Consider the following 25,290-nt stretch of genomic DNA (forward strand, 5'->3'; position numbering starts at 1 on the left):
CACCTACTTACCCTTTTAAACCAGGAATCCTGTTATAAAATAACCCTCCACGGGCAGTAAAGAGAGTCACAACTTGGCTGTAACACATGATTTTTGACACTTCTCAGGACCCCACACCCAATAGGGCTTTCAGGATATCCACAATGAATATGCAGGAGTTAAATGTGCACACCCCCCCCCCACCCAGATTCCATTTATGGCGCCCAAAGTTAGGCATAGAATTTCACATCTGGTTTCTATTTCCACGTGTAACTTAATAGGTTAATTGGCTCTTAATTGGCACTGCGGATCAATCAATTGACCTTAACAAGCGTTAATTGGAGTCAATTAGTAGTACATGCAGAAATGCCTTGCGCCCTATCCCATAATCTCCATGCCTAATTTCCATCATGTTCAAGGCCATGGGAAGGGCATTGGTGGATCAGGGACATGTCTGGAAATTAGGCACAGGGTTATAGAATCTTATCATTACCGTGCCTATATGTTAGGCGCAAGAATGCAGCCTTATGCTAGTATTCTATAAATATATAAATCTATAATGGACTTGCCATTATACGTGTTTAGTGCGCATTATCCCAGTGCCTTTACTGAATTTACCCCCCCCCCCCCCCAGTGGAGAGAGTATGCATCTCATGCCAGTAGCATACCAAGGACAGGGTGGTGGGGTGATCCGCCCCTGGTGCAGGCAGCGAGGGGGTGCATGGAGCAGGTGCGCGGCTGTCGGCTATGCCAGTCCCCTGCCTCCTCTGACGTTACTTCCTGTTCCGGGGCAGGGGGCCGGCTCAGCCGACAGCCGCGCACCTGCTCCACTCACCCCCTTGCTGCCTGCACCAGGGGTGGATCGCCCCACCACCCCCTTGCTAGGAGGAAAGGTGGTGGGGTGATGCACTTCGGGGGGTGTGGCACACCATGGGGAGATGACGCGCCGGGGAGCTGCAGTGGCGACCCGCCCTGGGTGGTGAACAAGCTAGGTATGCCACTGTCTCATCTTGAAAACCTGACTGGCTATGGCATCCTCAGGATGGATCTGGAAAGCACTGCCAGCAATAGAAAGCAGAAGAGGATTCTGTTTTTCAGGAGTCTGCTGTATTTCAAGCTTGGAGTGACTCCTTTACACAAAGGATTTTTGGCCGACGGGGATGAAATAACTGTTAAAGTTTCACACTTCGTGGAAACGGTTTATCCTGCTTTCTAAATACGACAGGCTAGATCCCAGTGGAGAAAACCAAAAAATAAAAGTGAGCGGCAGTGAGAAATTGCTCCCCGGGCTCCAGTTTCTGGTGATGGTTGTTAGGTGTGTCCAGCACTGAGGAAACCTCAAACTAATCAGCAGGTGTTGCCGAGGAAACAGGAAAATTCAAAGAGGTCCGCGGGGACCACAAAGTCACATTTCAGCCAAACAGCCTTGATCCAACGCAGCCTGTTCAAACCCCCAGAATACGTTTTGCAAGAATTCAAAGAAAGCAGCAAAAAAAAAATATTGAAACCTGAAAGGCCCATAATTGTATTGGTGTGCGGGAACCTCACTGCTCTATAATAAAGCAAACCCAAAGTTTAAATATTGTTTTTGGCCCGGGCTAGCAGATTTGTCAAAGTCTTGGCGAACGGTCTGCTTCCCTTCTGACAAAAGAACACAGTTAACGCCTGCTCTAATTTTAACTTTGAATTTATAGCTCTGCCCAGTTCAGGGAATTATAGAAAGAACAATGTTTCAGGGATAATAAGAAAAATAAATGTGGTACAATCCTCTTGAAAGTACACGCTACATATTATGCAAACACAGAATATCTATATACAAGCAATGCAAACCTACACACTTCCGAGGACAATGATAGGAATCCTTAAATAACAATCGATAGAAATATATTAGCAAGACCAAAGAAATCCAACACACCTCTGAAACACATAAATAAATTCCTGACAATTCAATAAACAGAACTACTAATAATCAGTGGCGATCCTAGGTCGGCTGCCACCCGGGGCAGATCGCCGATGAGCACCCCCCCCCCCCCCCGGGTGTATTTTTAGCTGCTGGGAGCGGCCGCGCGGCTCTCGGCTCCGCTGGCTCCCTGCTCCCTCTGCCCCGGAAAAGGAAGTAACCTGTTCCGGGGCAGAGGGAGCAGGGAACCAGCGGAGCCGACAGGCGCACGGCTGCTCTCTGCACCCCCCCCCAGCAGCGTGCACCCGGGGCAAACCGCTCCCACCGCCCCACCCTTGGTACGCCACTGCTAATAATAATCATTTCTACAGCACTACTAGATGTACACAGCGCTGTACCTGTAATGGATAGATTCTATATATGGTGCCTGAAGAATCGTCACTGAAAAACGTCTGCCTAGGCGTATTCTATAAACCGCACCTAAATCTTGGTGCGGTTTATAGAAGAAGCCTAGTGGGTTTATAGAATATGACTAGTGGCCATACCTGCACCTAACTCTAGGTGCGTCCATTTATGTGGCGTAAATACCTGTGGCTAAGTTAGGCGTGGAGCAGGTGTATTGGAACGCCCATGACCCGCCCACCCCACAACTATGGCCATGCCCCCTTTTCAACTATGCGACTTAGAATTTGCATGCATCACGTTATAGACTATGCTTAGACAGTTGTGCGCATAAATTCTAATTAATGCCAATTAGTGTCAAAAATTGCTTAATTGGCAATTATCAGTGCCGATTGGCTTAAGGTCATTAAATTGCATATACAGATCAGAATACGGTCGGATTTGCGCACGCAACTTCGGTCACGCTATATAGAATCTGTGTGTATACGCAGGTAGTTTCTCTGTCCTTAGAGGGCTCGCAATCTAGTTTTTGTACCGGGGCAATGGTGGGCTACGTGACTTGCCCAAGGTCACAATTATGGCCCCTCAGTCTTTTATAATGTAATTTTGTGACAGGGAATCTACTAAAAGGTGCTGGTAATGGTGTGAATTTCAAGCGTTTTGAGTACGGGGAAAGTAGGTGGCTAAATTCACTTCACCAAGATATATGCTCTTGGAGCGTATTTCAGCGGTGATTGTACTGTACAAGAGATCACCTGAAACAGAGTTCATTAGAAGCTAGGTCGCATTCAGGAATACCTTTACCTCAACTTTGATTGCACAGTTCAGATAAATCCAGAAGTTTATTTAAGCTCAGCACTCTCTTGAAATACTTTCCCCAGTGTTTATTCAGCACATTAATGAGGAAAAGCCCTGAGTGCTGATCCTTTTTCATTGTAATGGTTTGGGAATCAACGGCGCGCGTTTGCATGCTGCCCTCCAGAGGTCATTGGCCTTTCACCCTGGAATTTCATTCCAGGGAGTTGCTTCCTTTCCCCGACCTCAGTGCACAGCCCCTTAAGCTTCATCTCTTGCTGCTGCCGGCTATCTGTGGAATTGCAAAGGCTCAATAACCATGCAGGTGGAAGGAAGACATTAATTAGCTAAAGCAAGGCTGTTGGCAGCAAACACAGAGCAGAGAGCTTGGTTTTTCATCTTCTAAGGCTTCACACGTGCCACGCTGCGAAGAACGGAATGTCATTCCAGAACTTCTAGAGCAAGGTCAAAAAGGAAAAATACAGCTCCCCACAGGAGGGAATAAACTCCAAAATTTAGACAAAGCAAATACGGTCGCTGTGGCTTGTTGATAAATCCCAATCCAGTCAATGGGAGTCTCAAGTCTAATGTAACCCATATATAAAATGAGTTTGATGCATTTTGATCTGTGTGACTTTCCTGTCAGTACTTGACGTCATGTTGTGAGACAGAGCAGGCTGTGAGTAAATGTATTGATTTTGTCTTCTGCATGGCAATAGGGCTGTGAAGAATGGACAGGCGTTTCTGTGGAGGGAAAGGGGGAGGAGTTTGAGGAGAGAAATAATATCAGTGAGTGTTTACTTGGCTGGGGGGTGGGTGGGAGTTCTGTGGTGCCTGTCAGAGTGAGCAGATCACAGAGGACAGAGGGGTGAAGGATTTTTTAGAGTGTGTTATGCCATCTCTGTCGCTGTGAACAGATGACAAAGGTGTGAAAGGCTTTGTGGGAGTTGACAGAGCTTAACGATGAGATAGAGAGAGCGCGGTGAGAAATTTAAGAAAGCTGAATTCACTGAGGTTTTGTAGTAGGTCCTGAGGGAAAGGGATGAGAATCTACCCTTTAATAATCTTTCCCCTTGGGTGAAGGCATCAGGGTGCCAAAGACATATGGAAGGAATGATAGAGCTGGCATTTGTCAGGTGATCCCACCCCCCCACCTCCCCTGAAGTGTTGCACTATTGAAGCTGATCCGACTTTTGACCTCAATCTTTGACAAGGCCAACGTATAACGTCTCAAAGGGTTTCACAAAGATGGACGGATACTGCATGAACATTTTTGCACGTTGTCGGCTCCTTGTAATACTGTGCAAATTGCTAAGTGTCCAAAAGTTTTGCAAAAATGTTTACTAAGACAGACTTTTCTCCTTAAGAAACTTTACTCAGTCTCTCATCCTTTTCCACACCAGCTCTTTGCGGAATACTAGTTTAGCATGGATCTTCCCACTGCCTTACTCTTTGAGTGTCGTTTACCGAATTCCCCCCTTTGTGTCCTCATTTGGGGGTCCCAGCCCACAGTCTGGGAAGCTCTGCTTTAAATGTTATGTAAACCCAGTGCGTTTTTTTCTAGCGAAAAAGGTGCCGGTACTCAAATTCCAGGCCACCCTTCAGAGGAGGGGTGATCATTGAGGGACTCAACCCACACTAGCCAGCCCCCCTGCAACCAGTCACAGAACCTATGACAAGGCAGAATTGGTGTGTAGAGCCTGAGCTCTTTCATTAAAACTTAGGGACCATGGGTCAATTTTAGCAGACAATGGAAAAGGTGCCGGTACTCAAATGCAAGGCCACCCTTCAGGGGTGGGGCGATCACTGAGGGACCCACCCCACAATAGCCAGCCCCCCTGCAACCAGTCACAGAACCTATGACAAGGCAAAATTGGTGTGTAGAGCCTGAGCTCTTTCATTAAAACTTGGGGACCATGGGTCAATTTTAGCAGATGATAGAAAAGGTGCCGGTACTCAGTACCCCCAAGTACCCCCTCAAAAAAAGCCCTGTGTAAACCATTTTGATGTATTTTGTGAAAGGCATTAAGTGACAGAGGAACATCATTTTACTTGGGAGTTGCAAAGTAAACCAAGCTCTGTCCCTACTCCGTCATCCTTATGGCTGTTGATGCTGTACAGGGCAAACATTTGATACAGCTATGGCCCTTGTGGCCCACCCCATTCTGCTGCCTACGAAAGGCAGTATAGGGAAGGAGCTGGAAATCAATAAATTATCTGATCATGATTTATTTCAAACACTGTTTTCCCCTTTAGGGAAAGGGAATAGGACTTGATATACTGCCTTTCTGTGGGGTTGGTTTGTTTTTTTGCAACTACATTCAAAGCGGTTTACATAGCATATAGAGGTACTTATTTGTGGCTGGGGTAATGGAGGGTTAAGTGACTTGCCCAGAGTCACAAGGAGCTGCAGTGGGAATTGAATCCAGCTCCCCAGTATCAAATTCAGCTGCACTAACCACTAGGCTACTCCTCTACTAGCAACATTCCATCTAGAATCTCAAATAATAGAAACATTCCGGGACTTCGTCCAGATTAATAAGGGCCGGAGAGCAACCATGAGACTGACCTTGAGCCAGCCATTGGCGAAACGTAAATTCATGTCGGTTTGATGTGTCTCCTATGATTTTATTTGCATCCCATAATGAAGGATTTAAGAAGAAGTAAAGCTAAGTACTTGATATATATTACATACTACATATTGAGAAGAAAATGAATATATATATATATAGATAGATAGATAAAGGATCAATGACAATTACATGCTCATCCTTATTCTTTCTTGGCTCAAATAATTTAGCCCAGGGGTTGACGCATGCGTATCTGATGGATCCAACAATGATTCTTTATTGAAGAGAAATATTGGAGAGAAATATTCATTGGAGCTGGGCTTGTTGGTAATGTGGACTATTCTGCCTCCTCCTTTACTATAAAGGACTTAACTTTAGTTGCAACCATTTGCACCAGCTGAAGTGTGGTGAAAATTAATGCACCTATTCTATAACAATGCCCATAAACGCTAGGCATGGCCCCGTTCCACCCATAACCCTCCCGTTCTATACCCTTTTTTTTTGTTTTACTCGTGCATAAATTTATGCGTGTGTTCCAATTAAATCTAGTTAGTGCCAATAAACTCGTTAAAATGACAATTATTGTCACTAATTATCTCATTATTCAATTAAATTTTGTGCACAAATTGGTCACATGCCCAGATTTGCACTTGCAATTTTTGGTGACTTTTATAGAATTAAGGAGAATATGTTTATCCATAGAACTTTGAAGAGAAATACTCATTATTACTGCTGCCTTAGGCTGAGCCTTTTGTTTTTTTCCCCATGATGTCAAACTTGCTCCTCGGAGTTCCAAGGGGCTCCCAAGGGGCAGGGTGGCCCCTTTGGCGTGCCCCTTCAGCCATACCCTACAGCTGTGTGCCTGCAGCTGTGTGGCACAGGGGCCTCTCGGTTTTAAGCTGTTCCGGTGGCGCCTACAACTGGCATCATTCTTGTGTGCAGAAGTCCTTCAAGCACACAAAAAAGTTCAGGAACCTCCGGGAAGGCATCCTCACTCTCCTTCATACCAGCAGCTCCTCTGGATGACACACTGGTTGTTCAAAAGCTAAAGGATATGGACATTAAATTTGCATCAATAAGGGACTCCAAGGATTGGAGCCTCAGATTTCCACTCTTCAGGCTTTGGGCGTTTCAGTGATACAGGAGCCTAGAAGATTTGCTGCATTCCAAAAACCTGAGAATTTTTTTAAAAAGTTTCCTCAAACAAGATTGCTTTCATCTGAGATTCTTTATCATAAATATTTTAAGGGGGAGTTAAAAATTTCAACTTCTCAAGAAATATTCATAGCTCAATGTTGTTATATTTCTCAATGCTTCCGTGTGGAAAACCCTTTTGAGAGTGACCTTCTAGTTTAGATTTGACTAAGGTTCCTTGAAGGTACTAACGATGATATTACAACTAGGCTACCCTCTTTGTTACTTTCTTCACAAAGAAGCATAAAGTGATGGTTCTTAAAGCTTACTTAAAAAGTAAATATTTCTTGTTTTGTGGGCAAAGAATTCAGGGGTCCTTTTACTAAGCTTTGGGGGGAAAAGGGCCCTGCGGTAGCAGCAGGAGTTGTTTTTTCTGCGTGCCAGAGCCCCTTTTGCCGCAGCAGGTAAAAAGCCCCCAAAACAAAGTGGCTATGTGGTAATAAAACTCTTACCATGTGGCTATGTGGTTGGGAGCCCTTACTGCCCCCTACTGGGGGTAGTGGTAAGGGCTCCCGCGGTAACCCAGTGGTAATCAGGCAGAAGGCATGTGATGATGCCCGATTGGCCACACTAACCATTTCCAGGGTCTTTTCCCCTGGAAATGGTGCTTGCTCAATCCGCTGACTGCGTTAGGATGCTGGCAGTCCCGGAATAGCGAGCGGTAAGTCCGCATTGGGCTTACCGTCGCTCTGTAAAAGCCCCCCCCCCCCCCCAGATTTCTCCTGATGTGGGTAGATCAACTCAGCTGAGAAAGAAACAATACCTGGAATTAAAGGTTCGTGTGCTCGCTTTGGGAGCTAAGAACTATGCAAGTTCTTAGTTAGTTGGCAGAATTATGTCTTCTTTGATCCTACACAATTTGAAACTTTTCTGAACAACAGTAAAAGTTCCTAGGATTTTGTTCTTTTCATTGTGTGAGGTTAGGTTCTCTGGTAATTCGTACTTCTAGAATAGTTTAGAATGGTCCTACTGTGGGGTGTATGTTTTCTTTTTATTTAATTTCCTTTGAATTTTTGGGCAAACAGGTTCCCATAATGTGGGCTACTGCACCAATGCTTATTGTAGAGATATTTGTGTCATTTAAATTTGATGTAATGGTGTATTTTCTTTGCATGCTTTGGAAAATTCAACATTTACATAGCCATAATGGGCCTTAGTCTAATAAAGGCTATGCTTCTAAATTTACGCTCCTAACTTTATGCTCCTAAATCTATGAGCATAATAGGGCCCTAAATTAGGAGCGTAAATTGAGGAGCATAGCCTTTATTAGACTAAGGCCCATTATGGCTACGCAAATTTTGAATTTTCCAATTAAAAAGAAAAAGAAGAAATACACAACTCAGATTACATTTATGGGAGTGGGCTCCTGGCTGTTTATATGGTTTGCCCCGGGCTATCTGGGGATATTCAATTGCACTTAACCGATTAGTGCTGCTGAACTGGCCATCCCATAACTGACTGGGGGCCCTTGTTTACTAAGACGCGCTAGCGTTTTTAGCGCTCGCTAATGCTAGAGACACCCTATTCCTATGGGTGTCTCTAGTGTTAGTGCGTGCTAATTTTTATCATACAAAGGCGCGCTAAAAATGGCTTGCGGGTTTTGGGCGCGTGCCGATCCATTTTCTAGCGCCCCTGTATAAAAGACTTTTTAAAAAATTTTTGTCGAAAATGGATGTGCTGCAAAATGAAAATTGCCACGCATCCATTTTGCGTCTCAGACCTTACCGCCGGCCATTGACCTAGCAGTACAGACTCATGTGGTAACTGGGCGGTAATGACCTACGCGCGCCAAATGCCACTTTGCGCACGTTCGTTACGCACGCCAGAAAATAAAAAATATTTTTCGGACGCGCGTAGCGGATGTACACCAAAAATGAAATTACCACAAGAGCCACGCGGTAGTTGGGTGATAACTCCATTTTGGCGCGCGTAGGCGCTTACACAGCTTAGTAAAAGGATCCTTTAAATATTTTGACGGATCATCCATAAAACCTCACCGCCTGTGACTGGCCAGGCTTCTACATATTCTGTTTCTTGATAGATTTCAGAAGCCACCATTTAAAGTCATTCTTTTGCACACTAGGAGGGGCATAATCGAACACGAACACCCAACTCCATGGGCGTCTATCTCCGAGGATGGGTACGTGAAGGGGCGGGCCAGACCGTATTTTCGAAAAAGATGGGCGTCCATCTTTTTTTTCGATAATACGGTTTGTGCCAGGCAAATGCATTGCATTTGGGCGGATTTGAGCTGGGCGGTATCGGATTTCAGTGAAACCGAAGCCGCCCAGCTCAAAAACTAACAGATCCAAGGCATTTGGTCATGGGAGGGGTAGGATTTCATAGTGCACTGGTCCCCCTGACATGCCAGGACACCAACCGGGCACCCTAGGGGGCACTTGTAAAAAGTAAAAAAAAAAAAAAATTAAAATACCTCCCAGGTGCATAGCTCCCTTCCCTTGGGTGCTGAGCCCTCCAAATCCCCCCCAAAACCCACTGCCCACAACTCTACACCATTACCATAGCACTTATGGCTGAAGGGGGGCACCTAGATGTGGGTACAGTGGGTTTTGGGGGCGGTTTGGAGGGCTCCCATTTAGCAGCACAAGTGTAACAGGTAGGGGAGGATGGGCCTGGGTCCATCTGCCTGAAGTCCACTGCACCCCACTAACAACTGCTCCAGGGACCTGCATACTGCTGTGATGGAGCTGGTTATGACATTTGAGGCTGGCATACAGGCTGGCAAAAAAAGTTTTTAAAGTTCTTTTTTTTTTGTGGGAGGGGGTTAGTGACCACTGGGGGAGTCAGGGGAGGTCATCCCCGATTCCCTCCAGTGGTCATCTGGGCAGTTGGGGCACTTTTTGGGGACTTGTTCGTGACAAAAAAGGGTCCAAAAAAAAGTGACCCAAATTCTCGCTTCTGGCGCCCTTTTTTCCCATTATCGGCCGAGCGCGCCCATCTCTCCTCGGCCGATAAACACGCCCTAGTCCCGCCTTCACCACGCCTCCGACATGCCCCCGTCAACTTTGTCCGAGCCCGCGACAGACTGCAGTTGGAGGCGCCCAAAGTCGGCTTTCGATTATACCGATTTGGGCGCCCATGAGAGAAAGGCACCCATCTCCCGATTTGGGTCGAAACATGGGCGTCTTTCTCTTTCGAAAATAAGCTGGTAGGTGTGTCATTCCCCAGTCATAACTGGTAGCGCTAAATAATTTTCAAAGGTATTTAAATCTCGGCATGTCAAGCTGAGCTAAGGAAACTGTTCTGACAAGCACTTCTGCGCTAAGCTTGAAGCAATCAGTATCAGACCGGGGACAGGAATCATGATGTATCCTGTAGAGGAAAAAGCACGGTTCAGTTTTCCCTCTTTTAATCATATTCACTAAAGCACTGCCAGTTCAGTCCTTTTCTATCTACCCTCAGAAAGAATTTGCTGTATGGCTATGGGAAACTGACTTTTCATGATTACAAAGCTTATTTAACTTCCCCTGTTTTCCTGAAGATTAAGCATACAAGCAAATTACATCCTAACACGCAAGCCTTCGACTATAATGAAATCCCGGTGCTGTGGCTAAGGGGTTTAGAGCTATATAGGATATAGTACATTTAGGAGGTTTTTATACTAGAATGGGTGGCAGAGCTGGTGGTTGGGAGGCGGGGCTAGTGCTGGGCAGACATATACGGTCTGTGCTGGAGCTGGTGGTTGGGAGGCGGGACTAGTGCTGGGCAGACTTATACGGTCTGTGCCGGGGCTGGTGGTTGGGCGGCGGAGATAGTGCTGGGCAGACTTATAGTCTGTGCCAGAGCCGGTGGTGGGAGGCAGGGATAGTGCTGGGCAGACTTATAGTCTGTGCCAGAGCCGGTGGTGGGAGGCAGGGATAATGCTGGGCAGACTTATAGTCTGTGCCAGAGCCGGTGGTGGGAGGCAGGGATAGTGCTGGGCAGACTTATAGTCTGTGCCAGAGCCGGTGGTGGGAGGCAGGGATAATGCTGGGCAGACTTATACGGTCTGTGCCAGAGCTGGTGGTTGGGAGGCGGGGTTGGTGGTTGGGAGACGGGGATAGGGCTGGCCAGACTTATACGGTCTGTGCCAGAGCCAGTGGTTGGGCGGCGGGGTTGGTGGTTGAGAGGTGGGGATAGTGCTGGGCAGACTTATACGGTCTGTGCCAGAGCTGGTGGTTGGGAGGCAGGGTTGGTGGTTGGGAGGCGGGGATAGGGCTGGCAGACTTATACGGTCTGTGCCAGAGCCGGTGGTTGGGAGGCGGGGTTGGTGGTTGGGAGGTGGGGATAGTGCTGGGCAGACTTATAGGGTCTGTGCCAGAGCTGGTGGTTGGGAGGCACGGATAGGACTGGCCAGACTTATACGGTCTGTGCCCTGAAGAGGACAGTACAAATAAAAAAGTAGCACATATGAATTTATCTTCTTGGGCAGACTGGATGGACCGTGCAGGTCTTTTTCTGCCGTCATCTACTATGTTACTATGTTATACTAAACTGTGTTAAATCAGGAACATATAGGAAATGCCTAGTAAAGTGTGATAAAGGTGAGTAGCTGTTTTGCAGTAATGTGGATTCTTCTGTTCATGACCGTATTTCAGTTTAGGCTTCAGATTTGGCACTGAAACCAGGCCAAAATCAGGATTTAGGATTCGGCCGAAGTGCCTGTGCATTTTCGGCTGAAATTGAAACGTTCCCTCCCCCCCCACCCAACCACTACCAAATCACTCTGTCACCCCCTCCCCCATCCCACCCGACCATATGTAGGCCCTACCCAGGCCTACCTAATGAAGCCCTGGTGGTCTAGCGGCCTCTTTGGGGGCAGGAAGAAATCCCACTTGTTTCTGCTCTGTGCCGTTGCTCCGTCACAATGGCTGCTGAGCAGGGGCGTAGCCAGACACCCAATTTTGGGTGGGCCTGGGCCCAAGATGGGTGGGCAGAAGAATTCTACCCTGTCCCACAAGTGATTTGGTCTCTCCCGCTCTTGCCTGCGTGCCATATGGACTCTCTAACAACTCCCTCCCCCGCATACCTTTTAAATAGCCGATTTTCACTGGCAGCAAGCAGCAACTAATACACACAACTCATGTTGGCCCCACAGCCTTCCCTCTGATGCAACTTCCTGTTTCCGCATAGGCGGAAATACGTCAGAGGGAAGGCTGTGGGGCCGGTGTGAGCAGTATATATCAGTTGCTGCTCGCTGTAGGTGAAGATCTGCTATTTACAAGGTATGAAGGAGGTACAGTTGTTGAGAGTTTTCGGCTGGTGGGGCTTGGGGATCCCTGCCAGTCACATCACAGGTGTGCTGCTACTGGGTGGGCCTGAGCCCAAAGTGTGTGGGCCTGGGCCCACCCGGGCCCATCCTTGGCTACGTCACTGCTGCTGAGACTTCCCGTGGCTGCCTTGCGCGTCTGCCTTGGGAGGTCCTGGAAGCCATTTTGAGACTGGATCCAGCATGGGCAGGAGACTCACCGATTGCATCCAGCACAGGCAGGACTCGCCTCCTGCCCGTGCTGGTTCTAGCCGCAAAATGGCTGCCGTGACCCCCCCCCCCCCCCCCCCCACACACACACACAAAACCAAGTGGTCAATTTCGGTCGCAGATTCAGTTTTGGCAGAAACCAAAAATCCTGGGTTCGGTCAGGCTCTACCTGCGTTCATAGGTGCCGACTCTGTGGGTGCTGTGGGGGGCTTGAGCCCCCCCCCCCAATATTCTGTCCTCTACTTCTATACTGTTTTAATGTTTTTTTAAATGTTATTTTATATTGTAACCCGTTCTGATTTACCTTTGTGATGAGCGATGGTCTAGTAAATGAATAAACGATAAACGATATAGATCGACAGATGAGAGTTCCATGCCCGTAAGCTGCAGGGGAAGGCAAGAAGGGAAGGTTTCTGTCGCCCAGGCTTTGCTCCTCCTGTTGGCTGTCTACATCTGATGATTGGGTTGAAGCATCCTAGGCTAGGCACACTTACTGCCTATTGTCTGGGAGAGAAAATGCTGCTCAGAAGTGGCTGTGGATAACGCAGAAAGGAGCTGTAAGAGGGACTGCCTACATTTTTACTCAAAATCTGACTAAACACCTAGATTTAGGAGCATAATGAGTAGCAACAATGTCAGATTTAGGGTGGGGGGAAAGAGTTAGGCGCTTAGCACTGATTTTCAGCACTAGGTTTATGAATTAAGCAAATAAATCGCAGCTCTAATACCTTTCAAGCTCCAATATTATCATGACTTTTCAGCTGAATACATGGAGGAGCATTTTCAGCATGATGTCCAAGTCCAATTGCAGATGTTTTGCTGAAACCATAGCAATTTTCGAACCAGAAAACGTCTATTCTTTTTGTTTTGAAAATTGCTGTCTTCCAGATGTTTTTGTGCTCAGCAAGTCCTAGAGAACAACGCACTAAATGAAGCCATAGGGATGGCTGTGTGGATCCTTCCTAGTAAACCAGCCACCGAGACATCCCAACCGAGCAGAGGGGCAACCTATTGGTCAGTTCAGTAGACTTCACATTAATGAAGCCAGGTACAAATCCCACCTTAACACCCTTATTTTGTATTGAACCCTCCAGGAACAACTAAAAACTTACTGTACCTGACTGTGCACCATTACAAAAGCCCTCAAGGCTTCAGGTGTCTCCTATCTATAGGTACAATCAGTGTGTTTTTTCTAGCAAAAAAGGGGCCGATACTCAAATGCCAGGCCACCCTTCAGGGGTGGGGTGATCACTGAGGGACCCACCCCACAATAGCCAGGCCCCCTGCAACCAGTCACAGAATCTATGACAAGGCAGAATTGGTGTGTAGAGCCTGAGCTCTTTCATTAAAACTTGGGGTCCATAGGTAGGGTCATCATATTTGCTCCTCCCAAAGAGGACACATACTCCGCCCATGCCACATCCCCACCCGCCCACGCCATGCCCCCATCCCACCCCTTTTACACACCCCACCCCCTGTCACATACCACCCCACCCCTTTCATACACCCCATCCCACCCTTTTCACACACCCCACCCCACCCCTTTCACACCCCCCACCCCCCCATCACACACCCCTAAAGGTGTCCTATCCTCTCCTCCCCTTACCTTACAATACTGCCCTGGTGGTCTAGTGACCTCTTCAGGGCAGGAAAGAGCCCCCTCTTTCCTGCCCAGAGCGCCTGCATACTGTTCCTTGCTGCTCTGGTCCTGGCACTGATTCAAAATGGCCGCCAAGAGTTGAAGCAACCTTGCAAGACTTCAACTCTTGGCGGTCATTTTGAATCGGCGCTAGGACCGGAGCAGCAAGGAACAGTAAGCAGGTGCTGGGGGCAGGAAAGAGAGGGCTCTAGACCACCAAGGCAGTATGGTAAGGTAAGGGGAGTGGAGGATAGGACACCACTAGGCCCGCCCGCCTGCCCATTTGTTCGGAAATCCGGACAAACGGGCAGGATGGCAAAACCCGCCCGGTTGCCCGGCCATGTCCTCAAAAAGAGGATATGTCCGGGTAAAACCGGACACATAGTAACCCTATCCATAGGTCAATTTTAGCAGACAATGAGAAAGGTGCCGGTACTCAGTACCCCTAAGTACCCCTCAAAAAAAGCCCTGGTATTTTGTGGGCTTTTGAAATGTACTAGCAGGAGTGGGATATGGACCTGGGTCCCTTTCTCTACAGTCCACTGCACTGACCACTGACTTCTGCTAGTGTTGTATAATAGCAGTTGTGTGTGAAATTGCCAATTTAGGGGTCCTTTTACTAAGGTGCTATGAAAATGGCCTGCGGTAGTGTAGACACGTGTTTCGGGCACGCACAGATCCATTTTTCAGCGCACCTGCAAAAAATGCCTTTTTAAAATTTTTGCCGAAAATGGACATGTGGCAAAATCAAAATTGGCACACGTCCATTTTGGGTCTGAGACCTTACCACCAGCCATTGGCTTAGCAGTAAAGACTCATGTGGTAACCGGGCGGTAATGACCTGCGTGCATCCAATGCGTGTGTCCGAAAATAAAAATTATCCCAGGGGCATAGCCAGACCTTGGCGAGAGGGGGGGGGGTCCAGAGTCCGAGGTGAGGTGGCATAGTTTATCCCGCCGCCGACCCCCCTCCGCCACCGACCCTCCCCCGCCACTTTCGACCCCCCTCCCGCCGCCGACCCCCCTCCGCCACCGACCCTCCCCCGCCACTTTCGACCCCCCTCCCGCAGCCGACGCTCCCCTCCCGCCGCCGACGCTCCCCTGCCGCCGCCGCCGCCACCAGATACCTGACTCCTGATGTCCTGCACATGTGCACGCAGGACGTCAGGGCTCACAGAAACAGATCAGCAAACGTGCTGGAGTCCGGCGCTGAAGAAGACTTCGGCTGGCAGGGTTTAGGGACCCCCCACCAGCAAAGGTACCTGGCAGCAGCAGAAGTGGGGGAGGGTCGGCGGCAGCAGGGAGGGTCAAAAGAGGCGGGGGAGGGTCGGCTGTGGGGGGGGGTTGAAGGTAGAGGGGTCCAGGGCTAAATCTGCGGGGGCCCATGCCCCCATGGCCCCACCTAGCTACGCCCCTGGCGTATTTGGCGTACACCAAAAATGAAATTACCACAAGAGGCACGCGGTAGCAGGGTGGTAACTCCATTTTGGCATGCGTTGGGCACGCATAGACACTTACGCAGCTTAGTAAACAGGTCCCTTAAAATTTGTGGTAAGCGCGTATCATCCCAGCATCTAGTTTTACGCAACCTTTACAGAACTACCCCCCGGTATGTTGCTGGTATCCCTCACTGTGCTTCTGATTGTGTGTGCCAAGTTTAAAAGTATGTAAGACAAAAGAGAAAAAGGGAAAGTTCATTTTAATCCGGGGGGTGGGGGGGTTCTCTTCCTATTATTGAAGGAGGCCGAGTGTGCTTTCTAGTCTGAATTTTTTTTTTTATCATCCTTCCTGGTTTCTTATCATGGATTTGTTCTTGTTTCTCCAGTTACAACTGGTTTTTACTGGGTGTACAGGAAACCGTGCCGCCAATCAGTGTCGTTCCCAAGGTGACAGGAAACCCTGGTTGGTCGGAAGTCGATTGTGCTGTCTTTAATGCTCCACCATCACATGTTCTTCCTTTTTGGCTGAAGTTAAGACATATTAATCAGTGCCTGACATCTGGCTGAGCGGGACCATGTCTGACTGGCTTGCAAAACAGCAGAACACAAGAGTAAAATTTAAGAATACATTCGTACCCGTAAGTAAGATTTGTTGTCAACCTTTACAGCATATGTACCTGACTGTTTCAGGTGCTTGTACAGAATAAATATACCATACCTGAAACAATATTAATGGCATTGGGCTACCTAAGATCTGAATTTGGCTTAAAAATCCCTCCGTTAAGTAGATTTTTTCACATGACGTTTGAGAGCGCACATAAAATAAAACGACCCGAAGACTGCCATAAGCACTGCCACATTAGAAATGGGCTAAGCACACGGGAAAGTCCTGTGTTAAAGCGCGTTAAGTCCATTTCTTAATGCATTTTACTAAAAGGATTTTTACTAAATGCATTTTACTAAATTTTCGAAAGAGAAGGACGTCCAAATCGGTATAATCGAAACCCGATTTAGGACATCTCCAACTGCACTCCGTCGCAAGGATGGCCAAAGTTCAAGGGGGCGTGTCGGAGGCACAGCAAAGGCGGGACTTGGGCGTGCCTAACACTTGGACGTCCTTGACCCATAATCGAAAAAAAACAAGGACGTCCCTGACGAACACTTGGACATTTTCACCCGGACGTGTTTTTATTACGACTAAGGCACAAAACGGTGCCCAAAATGACCACATGACCACCGGAGAGAATCAAGGATAATCTCCCATTACTTCCCCAGTGGTCACTAACCCCCCTCCTACCCTCAAAAAATATCTTTAAAAACATTTCGTGCCAGCCTCTATTCCAGCCTCAAATGTCATACTCAGGTCCATGACTGCGCATGCAGGTCCCAGGAGCAGTTTTAGTGGGTACTGCAGTGCACTTCAGACAGGTGGACCCAGGCTCATACCCCCCTGTTACATCTGTGGAGGAAACAGCGAGCCCTCCAAAACCCATCACAAAACCCCCTGTACCCACATCTAGGTGCCCCCCTTCACCTGTAAGGGCTATGGTAGTGGTGTACAGTTGGGGGTAGTGGGGTTTGGAGGGATTTGGGGGGCTCCACACACAAGGTAATGGAGCTATGTTCCTGGTAGCATTTTATGAAGTCCACTGCAGTGCCCCCCAGGGTGCCTGGTTGGTGTCCTGGCATGTCAGGGGGACCAGTGCACTACAAATGCTGGCTCCTCCCACACCCAAATGGCTTGCATTAGGGCATTTTTCACGTGGACGTCTTTGGTTTTGAAAATCGCCGAAAGTCAGTAACATCCACGTCTTGGGACATCCAAATCTAGGGATGTCCAAATTTAAGGATTTGGGCGTCCCTGACGGTATTTTCAAAATGAAAGATGGACGTCCATCTTGTTTCAAAAATACAGGTTTCCCTGCCCCTGGATGGGGACGTTTTGCGAGGACGTCCTCGTCAAAACTTGGACGTCCCTTTCGAAAATGCCCCTCTCATTGTCACCCTCAGATCATGCAATGTCAAAATGTGTGAAAGCGTGATACAGAATAACTGTGGCCTGCTCCATTTTCTCCCTAGAGTACATGAAGGGTCTGACGACTCTTTTTTGTGATTTTATAGGGCCGAAAGGTCTCTGGCCTTTCAATCACATCTGAATCCGTTCCGCAGAGCTGAACCTTCCTGTCTGGCTCCCTTTCTTTATTTTGTTCATCTCATAATGAGCTGCTCCCTCACTTCCAAAGCTTTTGGCGTGCTGTGCCCTTTTGCAGACATGCCCTGTTCCTTCCTCTGCTGTTCTCTGTGATATTTCCATGATTGTATCACTGCTTAGAGTTTGCCAGCCTTGCATTCTGTTGATGGATTAATTGGGACCTGTATCATGGCCGGTGCCAATCTTGGTTCACGTTCCAACAGAGGCCAATTTAACTCTGCTTGTAAATTAAAAAGGAAAGCTACAGAATGTAATTGTTCCATTTAAGACTGCTTCAGCATATTTTGTTTTTCAAGAGATGGTCATTGGGTTCGCTTTCTTCTTGCAACACCATGCCCGTTCTAAAGAGGGTAGAAGTTAGATAGTTGCAAGTAAAAGGAGAACAGAAGCTAGTGAGTTACGCTAATTCTCTGTACCAACATTATAAAGGTTCTGCATGGAACAAAATACGTACTAGGTCTGCAATGGTATTCTATAATGGTATTTACACTACCAGCAGGGCAGAACAGCCAGCGATGGTCAAGGGAAGCGATGGAAAAGCAAGCTGGTGATTATCAAAGGCTTTATTGTGGTAAGGACCCAACACAGCCGAGTGAGTCCATGATATCCGCTGTATTAGCAATCAATGCATGATAATAATCCCCAGGTTGACTGCAAAACACAGGCCCTATACATCTCCCACCCATTACATTCTCCGTAATGAAAAAGTCCTATTGGACGAAATAGCTGTCAATCAAAATGACCAAGGTTCTATCCTAAGTTGCAGTTCTTACTCAGCCATCAGGTGACAATTCAAACTACTCTGTTCACTATCTTTTCTAATTTTTTTCTCAGTTTTCTTTCTAGTTAAGTTTAAAGGATTTGAAGGGCTGCAGGGCAGAAAAAATTGCTGGCCCCGTTTGGGGCATGTTTCTCTTCTACACTGAGCTGTTCATAGGTCTTAACACGTCTGAAATCTGTTGTCCAAACTCATGAGCTGGATTTACTGTGGAGCTGAAATTTTGTATTTTGCTTCTGTGATAGCCTTTGACCAGTTGAATGGTGAAGACATCATATCCACAAACATGATTAATGGGAAGGCTGCATAAGATATACACTAAGCATTGCTTATGTAGCCATCTTGCTTCAATTTAAGGATGTTTACACTGGATTTGGGAATTACAGTTATGCGATTTAAGCATGCAGTTCAGCTCTTTGGCCTACAGATGGAACAGTCAGCTCGAACAATTGCCAACTTTATACAGAAGAGGCATATTGGACCTCCTACAATATAAAAAGGATTTTCTCTAACCTATGCATGTGTGTAATCTAGTTTTGGAATAAGAATGGAGAAATCTGATGATCTCTTCATAAGAACAGTATTAGGGACCAGTGGAAACATTTCCTCCCCCTTCCCCAATGAAATTCAAATTAAAATTTCGAACCAGAGTAAGCCTCCATGATCCAATTGTAATATTCTGCAATAAATCTGAACCGAAAAAGGGGAGTGGCAGAAGAGGGTAAAGATATGAAGGAGAAGGCTGGGATCTAGGTTTTAATTTTAGGTATAGAAATTCACTTCCCTGTTATTTGGGATTAATGGAGAACAGAAAGAAGGAGAAGAGAAAATGAACTTGCGAAGAGCAGTTCTTAAGATCCAGAAGAGAGTTAGCAAGGTAGGGCCAGAACAGATCGGGTAGTTGGCAGCCTCTCATGTACAACTGAATGGAGGTGGCAGGATGCCCAATGCGGATGGCAAAGTAGTTTGGCTGTACAAGTTTCCGAGTTCATTATAGTCTTGATATAAGGACAGATTCTATATATGGTGCTTAAAAAAATCCACACGGAAAATATTTCCGCCTAAACGTATTCTATAAGCGGCACCTAGATTTAGGCGTGGTATATAGAATACGCTTAGTCGGTATCCTAAGTGCCTAAAACTACGCACATCCATTTACACCAATGAAAAATGTGGCGTAAATCCTGATGCATAGATTTAGGCGCAGAGGGCCATATTCTATAACAATGTGCGTAAATTTTGGAATGCCCACAAAACACCCATTTCCCTTCCCATAACCACAGTTCTTTTGGCCTGCGCATATTAAAATTTGGGCGCAGTGCATTATAGAATACGCTTAGCGAGTTGTGCCTGTAAATTCTAATCATTGCCAATTAGTGCTCATTATTGCTTCTTAAGTGCTGCTGACAACGCTGATTGGCACGTTAAGCCAATTAAGTTACGCACGTTGTTAAAGAATACGCTTGGATTTTGGCGTGGAACATTAGACGTGCTATACAGAATTCGGGGGATAAAGCCCATTGATAATTCTTTTAGTGCTGTTTACAATTCAAATATTATAAGGAAGGCGAGTATGAAAAAAGAACTATATCAATAGATAGGAAAGGAAAAAAGAACAGAAGTTCTGTGAAGCAGATCCCTCCGGCATATCCACCAGCAAGACCAGTGGACCGGGGAGAGCTAATTCCCAAAAGCGTCAGTAAAAAGAAAAGCCTCTGGTCAAGTTTTGAATTTTTCATAAGAACTTTCCAAACGAAGATGTGGGGAGAGGGAATCCCAAAGGAAAGGGCCGTCACACTGAAGATTTGTGTCCTGACGAAGTCAAAGCAAATATGGTGGAAGGGTGGTGGAACTACAAGATACCCCCCGAGACAAATTCCTACAAGTGGTTAAGTTTGTCTGGCTGAGAGCTGGGAAACCTCCTTAGCACGAAGGGTGATGGGAAGAGTAAAGATGGCTGAGGACTACAGCTTGAGCTAGATGGGGCAACTGGGAACCCTGGGTGGGGATGGGAAATGGCCGCTATCATAGCCATAGGAGCCAACTTTTCAAAATTATTGGGGGTGCTAAACCCAGTGGAAATAACCCCTCCCTGGACACATACAAGGACTTTTCTCAATATTGGGGGTGCTCAAGCACCCACAGAGTCGGCTCCTATGATCATAGCTATATCTGCTGTACACCACCTTGGGTGAATCCTTTCATAAGGGCAGTTAACGAAAGACAATTAGTAAAGAAACATCTGCTGATCTTTTACATTGTTAGTACTACAAATTAGTGCTTGCAGGCTAAGAAGGATAGTTCTTAAGGTACTTAACTTACCACAGGAGTGACTAATCTGTGATATCTCAGTACCTCAGGTTAGTCACTCCTGCAGAACATGAATGACTTTGCTTCTGATCAACCTCACAAGCAGCCTTATTCATATTTCTTGAGAGTATGGGACCCTAGGCTGATGTCCGATGCTCCCAGGCCACATCTGAAAGGGGACAGCCAAAGATCCCTTTTCCTCTCAATTTTTTGTTTATTTTTTATTACATTTGTACCCCGCGCTTTCCCACTCATGGCAGGCTCAATGCGGCTTACATATTGTATACAGGTACTTATTTGTACCTGGGCAATGGAGGGTTAAGTGACTTGCCCAGAGTCACAAGGAGCTGCCTGTGCCTGAAGTGGGAATCAAACTCAGTTCCTCAGGACCAAAGTCCACCACCCTAACCACTAGGCCACTCCTCCACTGTTGCTACTATTTGAGATTCTACATGGAATGTTGCTATTCCACTAGCAACATTCCATGTAGAAGTCGGCCCTTGCAGATCACCAATGTGGCCGCGCAGGCTTCTACATGGAATGTTGCTAGTGGAATAGCAACATTCCATGTAGAATCTCCAATAGTAGCAACATTCCATGTAGAATCTCCAATAGTATCTATTTTATTTTTGTTACATTTGTACCCCGCTCTTTCCCACTCATGGCAGGCTCAATGCGGCTTACATGGGGCAATGGAGGGTTAAGTGACTTGCCCAGAGTCACAAGGAGCTGCCTGTGCCTGAAGTGGGAATCGAACTCAGTTCCTCAGTTCCCCAGGACCAGAGTCCACCACCCTAACCACTAGGCCACTCCTCCACTATGCTCCCCCTCATCACATCCACCCTTCCCAATGCTCCCCCCTAAAAACTCTCACCTTTCCACAAAGTCGCCCTCCCCTCCCCCTGCTCTACCTTGAAAAAATCCTTGGGGGTCTAGTGGATACAGGGCAGAAATGATTCCCAGTCACTCCCGTCCCTGTCGGCACCGGGTTCAAGAAGATGGCCAGGAGTCAAGCTGCCTTACAAGGGCAAAAGCCAGGAAAAATTATGTCAGCTTTTTGCTACCGTTAGATTTCCAGAAATAACACAGGTTGTGGTGTTCACTGCAGGCTGTGTTATTCAATTTACATGCTAATAAGATGTTTTGCACACATCTGCGTGCTTTGCATCTCATTATTGGGTATCCAACAGTCATTCTACCTTCCTTCTATTCCTCTCACATTATTTGGTTAACCTGTTCAACCGATTGAGTAATGTAAGTATCTAGATGTCATTATTGATTCTAAATTGAGATTTTCCATCTCGAATTTCCTCTATCCTGAGATCAGGTGTTTTGACACTTCAAAGCGTTAGGACAGTTCTTAGTAGCGGCGTAGCAAGGTTGGCAGGGGGGGGCGGTCCGCCCCGGGTGTCAGCTCCCCCCTCTCGGCGCATCGACACCCCCCCCCCCCCCCCCCCGACCAGCTCCCGCACCCTATCTTTAAAAAGAATATCGGAATCCCAGGCGAGGCGCAGCGCCTGCCCTGCACGTAAAAGAAATGTGGACCGTCGGGCCTTCCCTCGCTCTATCTGTCCCGCCCTCCACTGACGCAACTTCCTATTTCCGCAAGGGCGGGACAGACAGAGCGAGAGAAGGCCCGACAGTCCACATTTCTTTTACATGCAGGGCAGGTGCTGCGCCTCGCCTGGGATTCCGATATTCTTTTTAAAGGTAGGGTGCGGGAGCTGGTCGGGGGGGAGGGGGGTATCGATGCGCCGAGGGGGGGATGTCATCGCGCTGCACACGGGGGGGGGGGGTGCAACGGCGAACCGCCCCGCCCCGGGTGGCAGCCCCCCCCCCCCCCCGCTACGCTACTGGTTCTTATTTATCTAGATTTTGCCTCTTTGCACTCTGTTCCATGCATTTATTAGCTCCTGCCTGGATTATTGTAATGTAGCGTTTGCAGGCATTCTTAAATTAAATTAAAAACACTTCAAACTCTTCAAAACATGGCAGCCCAAGTACTATGTGGTGCAAAAAGGAGAGATCACATTACTCATCTTCTCCCGAAGATACACTGGCTTCCAGCAGATTACAGAATCCAGTTCAAAATTCTACCTTTAACTCACAAGGCTTTGCCCACTGATCTTCCCGATTCTCTTGCTAAATTAACAATTCCTCATAACCCAATCTGTCTTTTCTGTTCAATAAATGATCACCAACTTGTTCTTCCAAACCCGTTCCAGGCCTACTGGGAATCTACTAGAAAGAGTGCTTTCTATTTGATGGCCCCTTTCCGCTGGGATAGTCTACCTCTTCCTCTCACTTTGATTTCTGTTGTAAAAAAGGTGATTTTAGGAAAATGTCAATAAATTTAAACATACTTTAAAGTAATGTGCATTACGGTAACATAACACACGTTATTACAATTTAATGCACATTAAGGGGCAAATAATAGATGTTATGGCCGTAAAGCACCTTAATAACTAATCCCCAAATTTCTTCCCCCAGCAGAACTTAATTCCTAAAAATACCCACAATTTGAATGACTAAATATGGATACCTAATAAAACGAGATAGTTATATTTAGCTTCTGGGGGGAGGGGAGGGGCAGTTTTCACCATGAAGGTTCTGATCAACTAATCCTTAGTTACACAGCAAGATCCCTTTCGAAATCTCCCTATAATCGACTCCTCTTGCATGGTTCGGTTAATTTTTTTTTTCTAGAACTCAAGCATGGCGAAGAACCAAAGAAGAGTTCAAATCCAAAAGTCCACCAAATTAAACTCAGGGCCCCTTTTACTAAGCTGCGTTGGCACCTATGCGCGCATAACGCATATCAATTTGGAACTATCGCCCGGCTACCGCATGGCCCGGGCGGTAATTTCATTTTGTTTTTTACACGCGCCCACTACGTGCGCTGGAAAATATATTTCATTTTCTGGCTTGTGGCGCCAACCGGGCGATAATCGGCATTGTACACTCGTAGACGACTACCACCCGGTTAATGCGCGAGACCTTACCACTAAGCGAACGGGTGGCGGTAAGGTCTCAGACCCAAAATGGACCCATTTTCGGCCAAAAATAAAACAGTATTTTTTTACAGGCATGCTGGATCTGCGTGCGTCCAAAACATGCACCTACACTAGCGCAGGCCATTTTTCAGCGCAACTTAGTAAAAAGACCCCTATGGTCAATTAACTTTGCTGCTCCACTACTTGCTTAACTGAAATAAAACAAACTCTTTCTTGACGGACGTATGGAAGTTTTAACGTTGCATCGCAATAAGCAGCTGCTGTTTGGAATTCAAGCACAATTGTAGACATGCAAATACATGCAAGGGAGACCCAGCCCCAGAGATCAATCCTGCTGGTGCTTTAAAGCTGTATCCCACCAATAAACAAAGGTCCCTAAATCCACGAAAGTGTGGGTATCTTACCTTTCCTGAAGGCCCACGGGTTTCATTTTGAACGGAGAAGGACCAGCAGAGGCAGGAGGTTTAATGTCGGCAGCTCCCTGGCACTGGGGGCTCACGGTGACATTTACGGATTTGGAAGTTGGGTCAGGGTGGACCATGCTGTCTTCACACTTCACACCGCACCGTGCTGTCTGCACCGGGAGAGGTGAAAGGTGAATCTGTTGATTTTTTTCTTTATCTTCCCTCTGTGAAAACTGAATCTTTTCTTTTAACCTGTAAAGAACCTTTCAGAGAGAGAGAAAATTAAGGAACATGAGTGTTATTCCGACCTACCGTATAAATAAAGCAAACCAAACAATAAAAACTCTGGTTGGTTGAGACAATCACAGTTTGCGGTGGGTGTTCTCACAAAAGGTTTTATTCTTTGAAAAAAAAAAAAAAAAAGTGACGACAATCGATGTTGTAGGTTTGGTTCTCAGCTGGCTAAAGATTGCCATCACTGCAGAATAATGATGGATTTTTAGAGAAACAGAAGGGGTATCTGTACAATGAATTATTAAGGCAAAGAGACTGCTCAGCTTTGATTGGTTTTGATTGTCATGTTACTCTCTGTATTTTATGAATGCTTTTGTATAACCCACCCTGAACGAGAGGACAGGCTAAATAACGAAATTAATAGAAAGTAAGTAGAAAGTTGTATCGCCACCTGGAAATGCTAAATCACCTTCTTTTGGGTCAAGTTTCAGCCAGTGGCAGAAGCCTTTCCGATTCGGTTAAATCATTCTGAATACCGACTCCCATGGGGTTGAAATCCAAAGCCAGTGAAGCGGGTAAGAGAACCTCTTACCCGCTTAACTGGCACTGAGCGAGACCCGAGGGAATATTCAATGGAACTTAGCCAGAAAGGGGGGAGGGGATACATGGCGCCTGGAAAATCCGCCCGGAAATCATTTTTGCCAAAGCGTATTTTATAAGATTTAGGTGCAGTATAGATTTAGGTGCTTGGCTGATATTCCAGCGACTAAAACTACACGTGTCCATTTATACCGATGAAAACGTGACGTAAATCCCTGCTTGTAGATTTACGCAGACTGGGCCATATTCTATAACAATGTGTGTAAATTTGGGAATGCCCAGGAAATGCCCATTTCCCCATCCATGACCACGCCCCTGGGTCTGTGGGTCAGGGAGTGGGGG

The 25,290-nt window shown here is 46.8% G+C and overlaps 1 protein-coding gene across 1 annotated transcript in view; it reads right to left on the reverse strand.

Moving 5' to 3' along the window:
- Positions 1–25,290, reverse strand: part of PTPRR (protein tyrosine phosphatase receptor type R) — a 129,755-nt gene that overhangs the window by 42,946 nt on the left and 61,519 nt on the right. Inside the window, exon 6 of the mRNA XM_030214430.1 lies at positions 24,115–24,377. Within this exon, the coding sequence (XP_030070290.1) occupies positions 24,115–24,377 (263 nt within the window). The remainder of the gene's footprint in view (positions 1–24,114; positions 24,378–25,290) is intronic.

Source organism: Microcaecilia unicolor, chromosome 9 (genome assembly GCF_901765095.1).
Source record: "Microcaecilia unicolor chromosome 9, aMicUni1.1, whole genome shotgun sequence".
Taxonomy (NCBI): domain Eukaryota; kingdom Metazoa; phylum Chordata; class Amphibia; order Gymnophiona; family Siphonopidae; genus Microcaecilia; species Microcaecilia unicolor.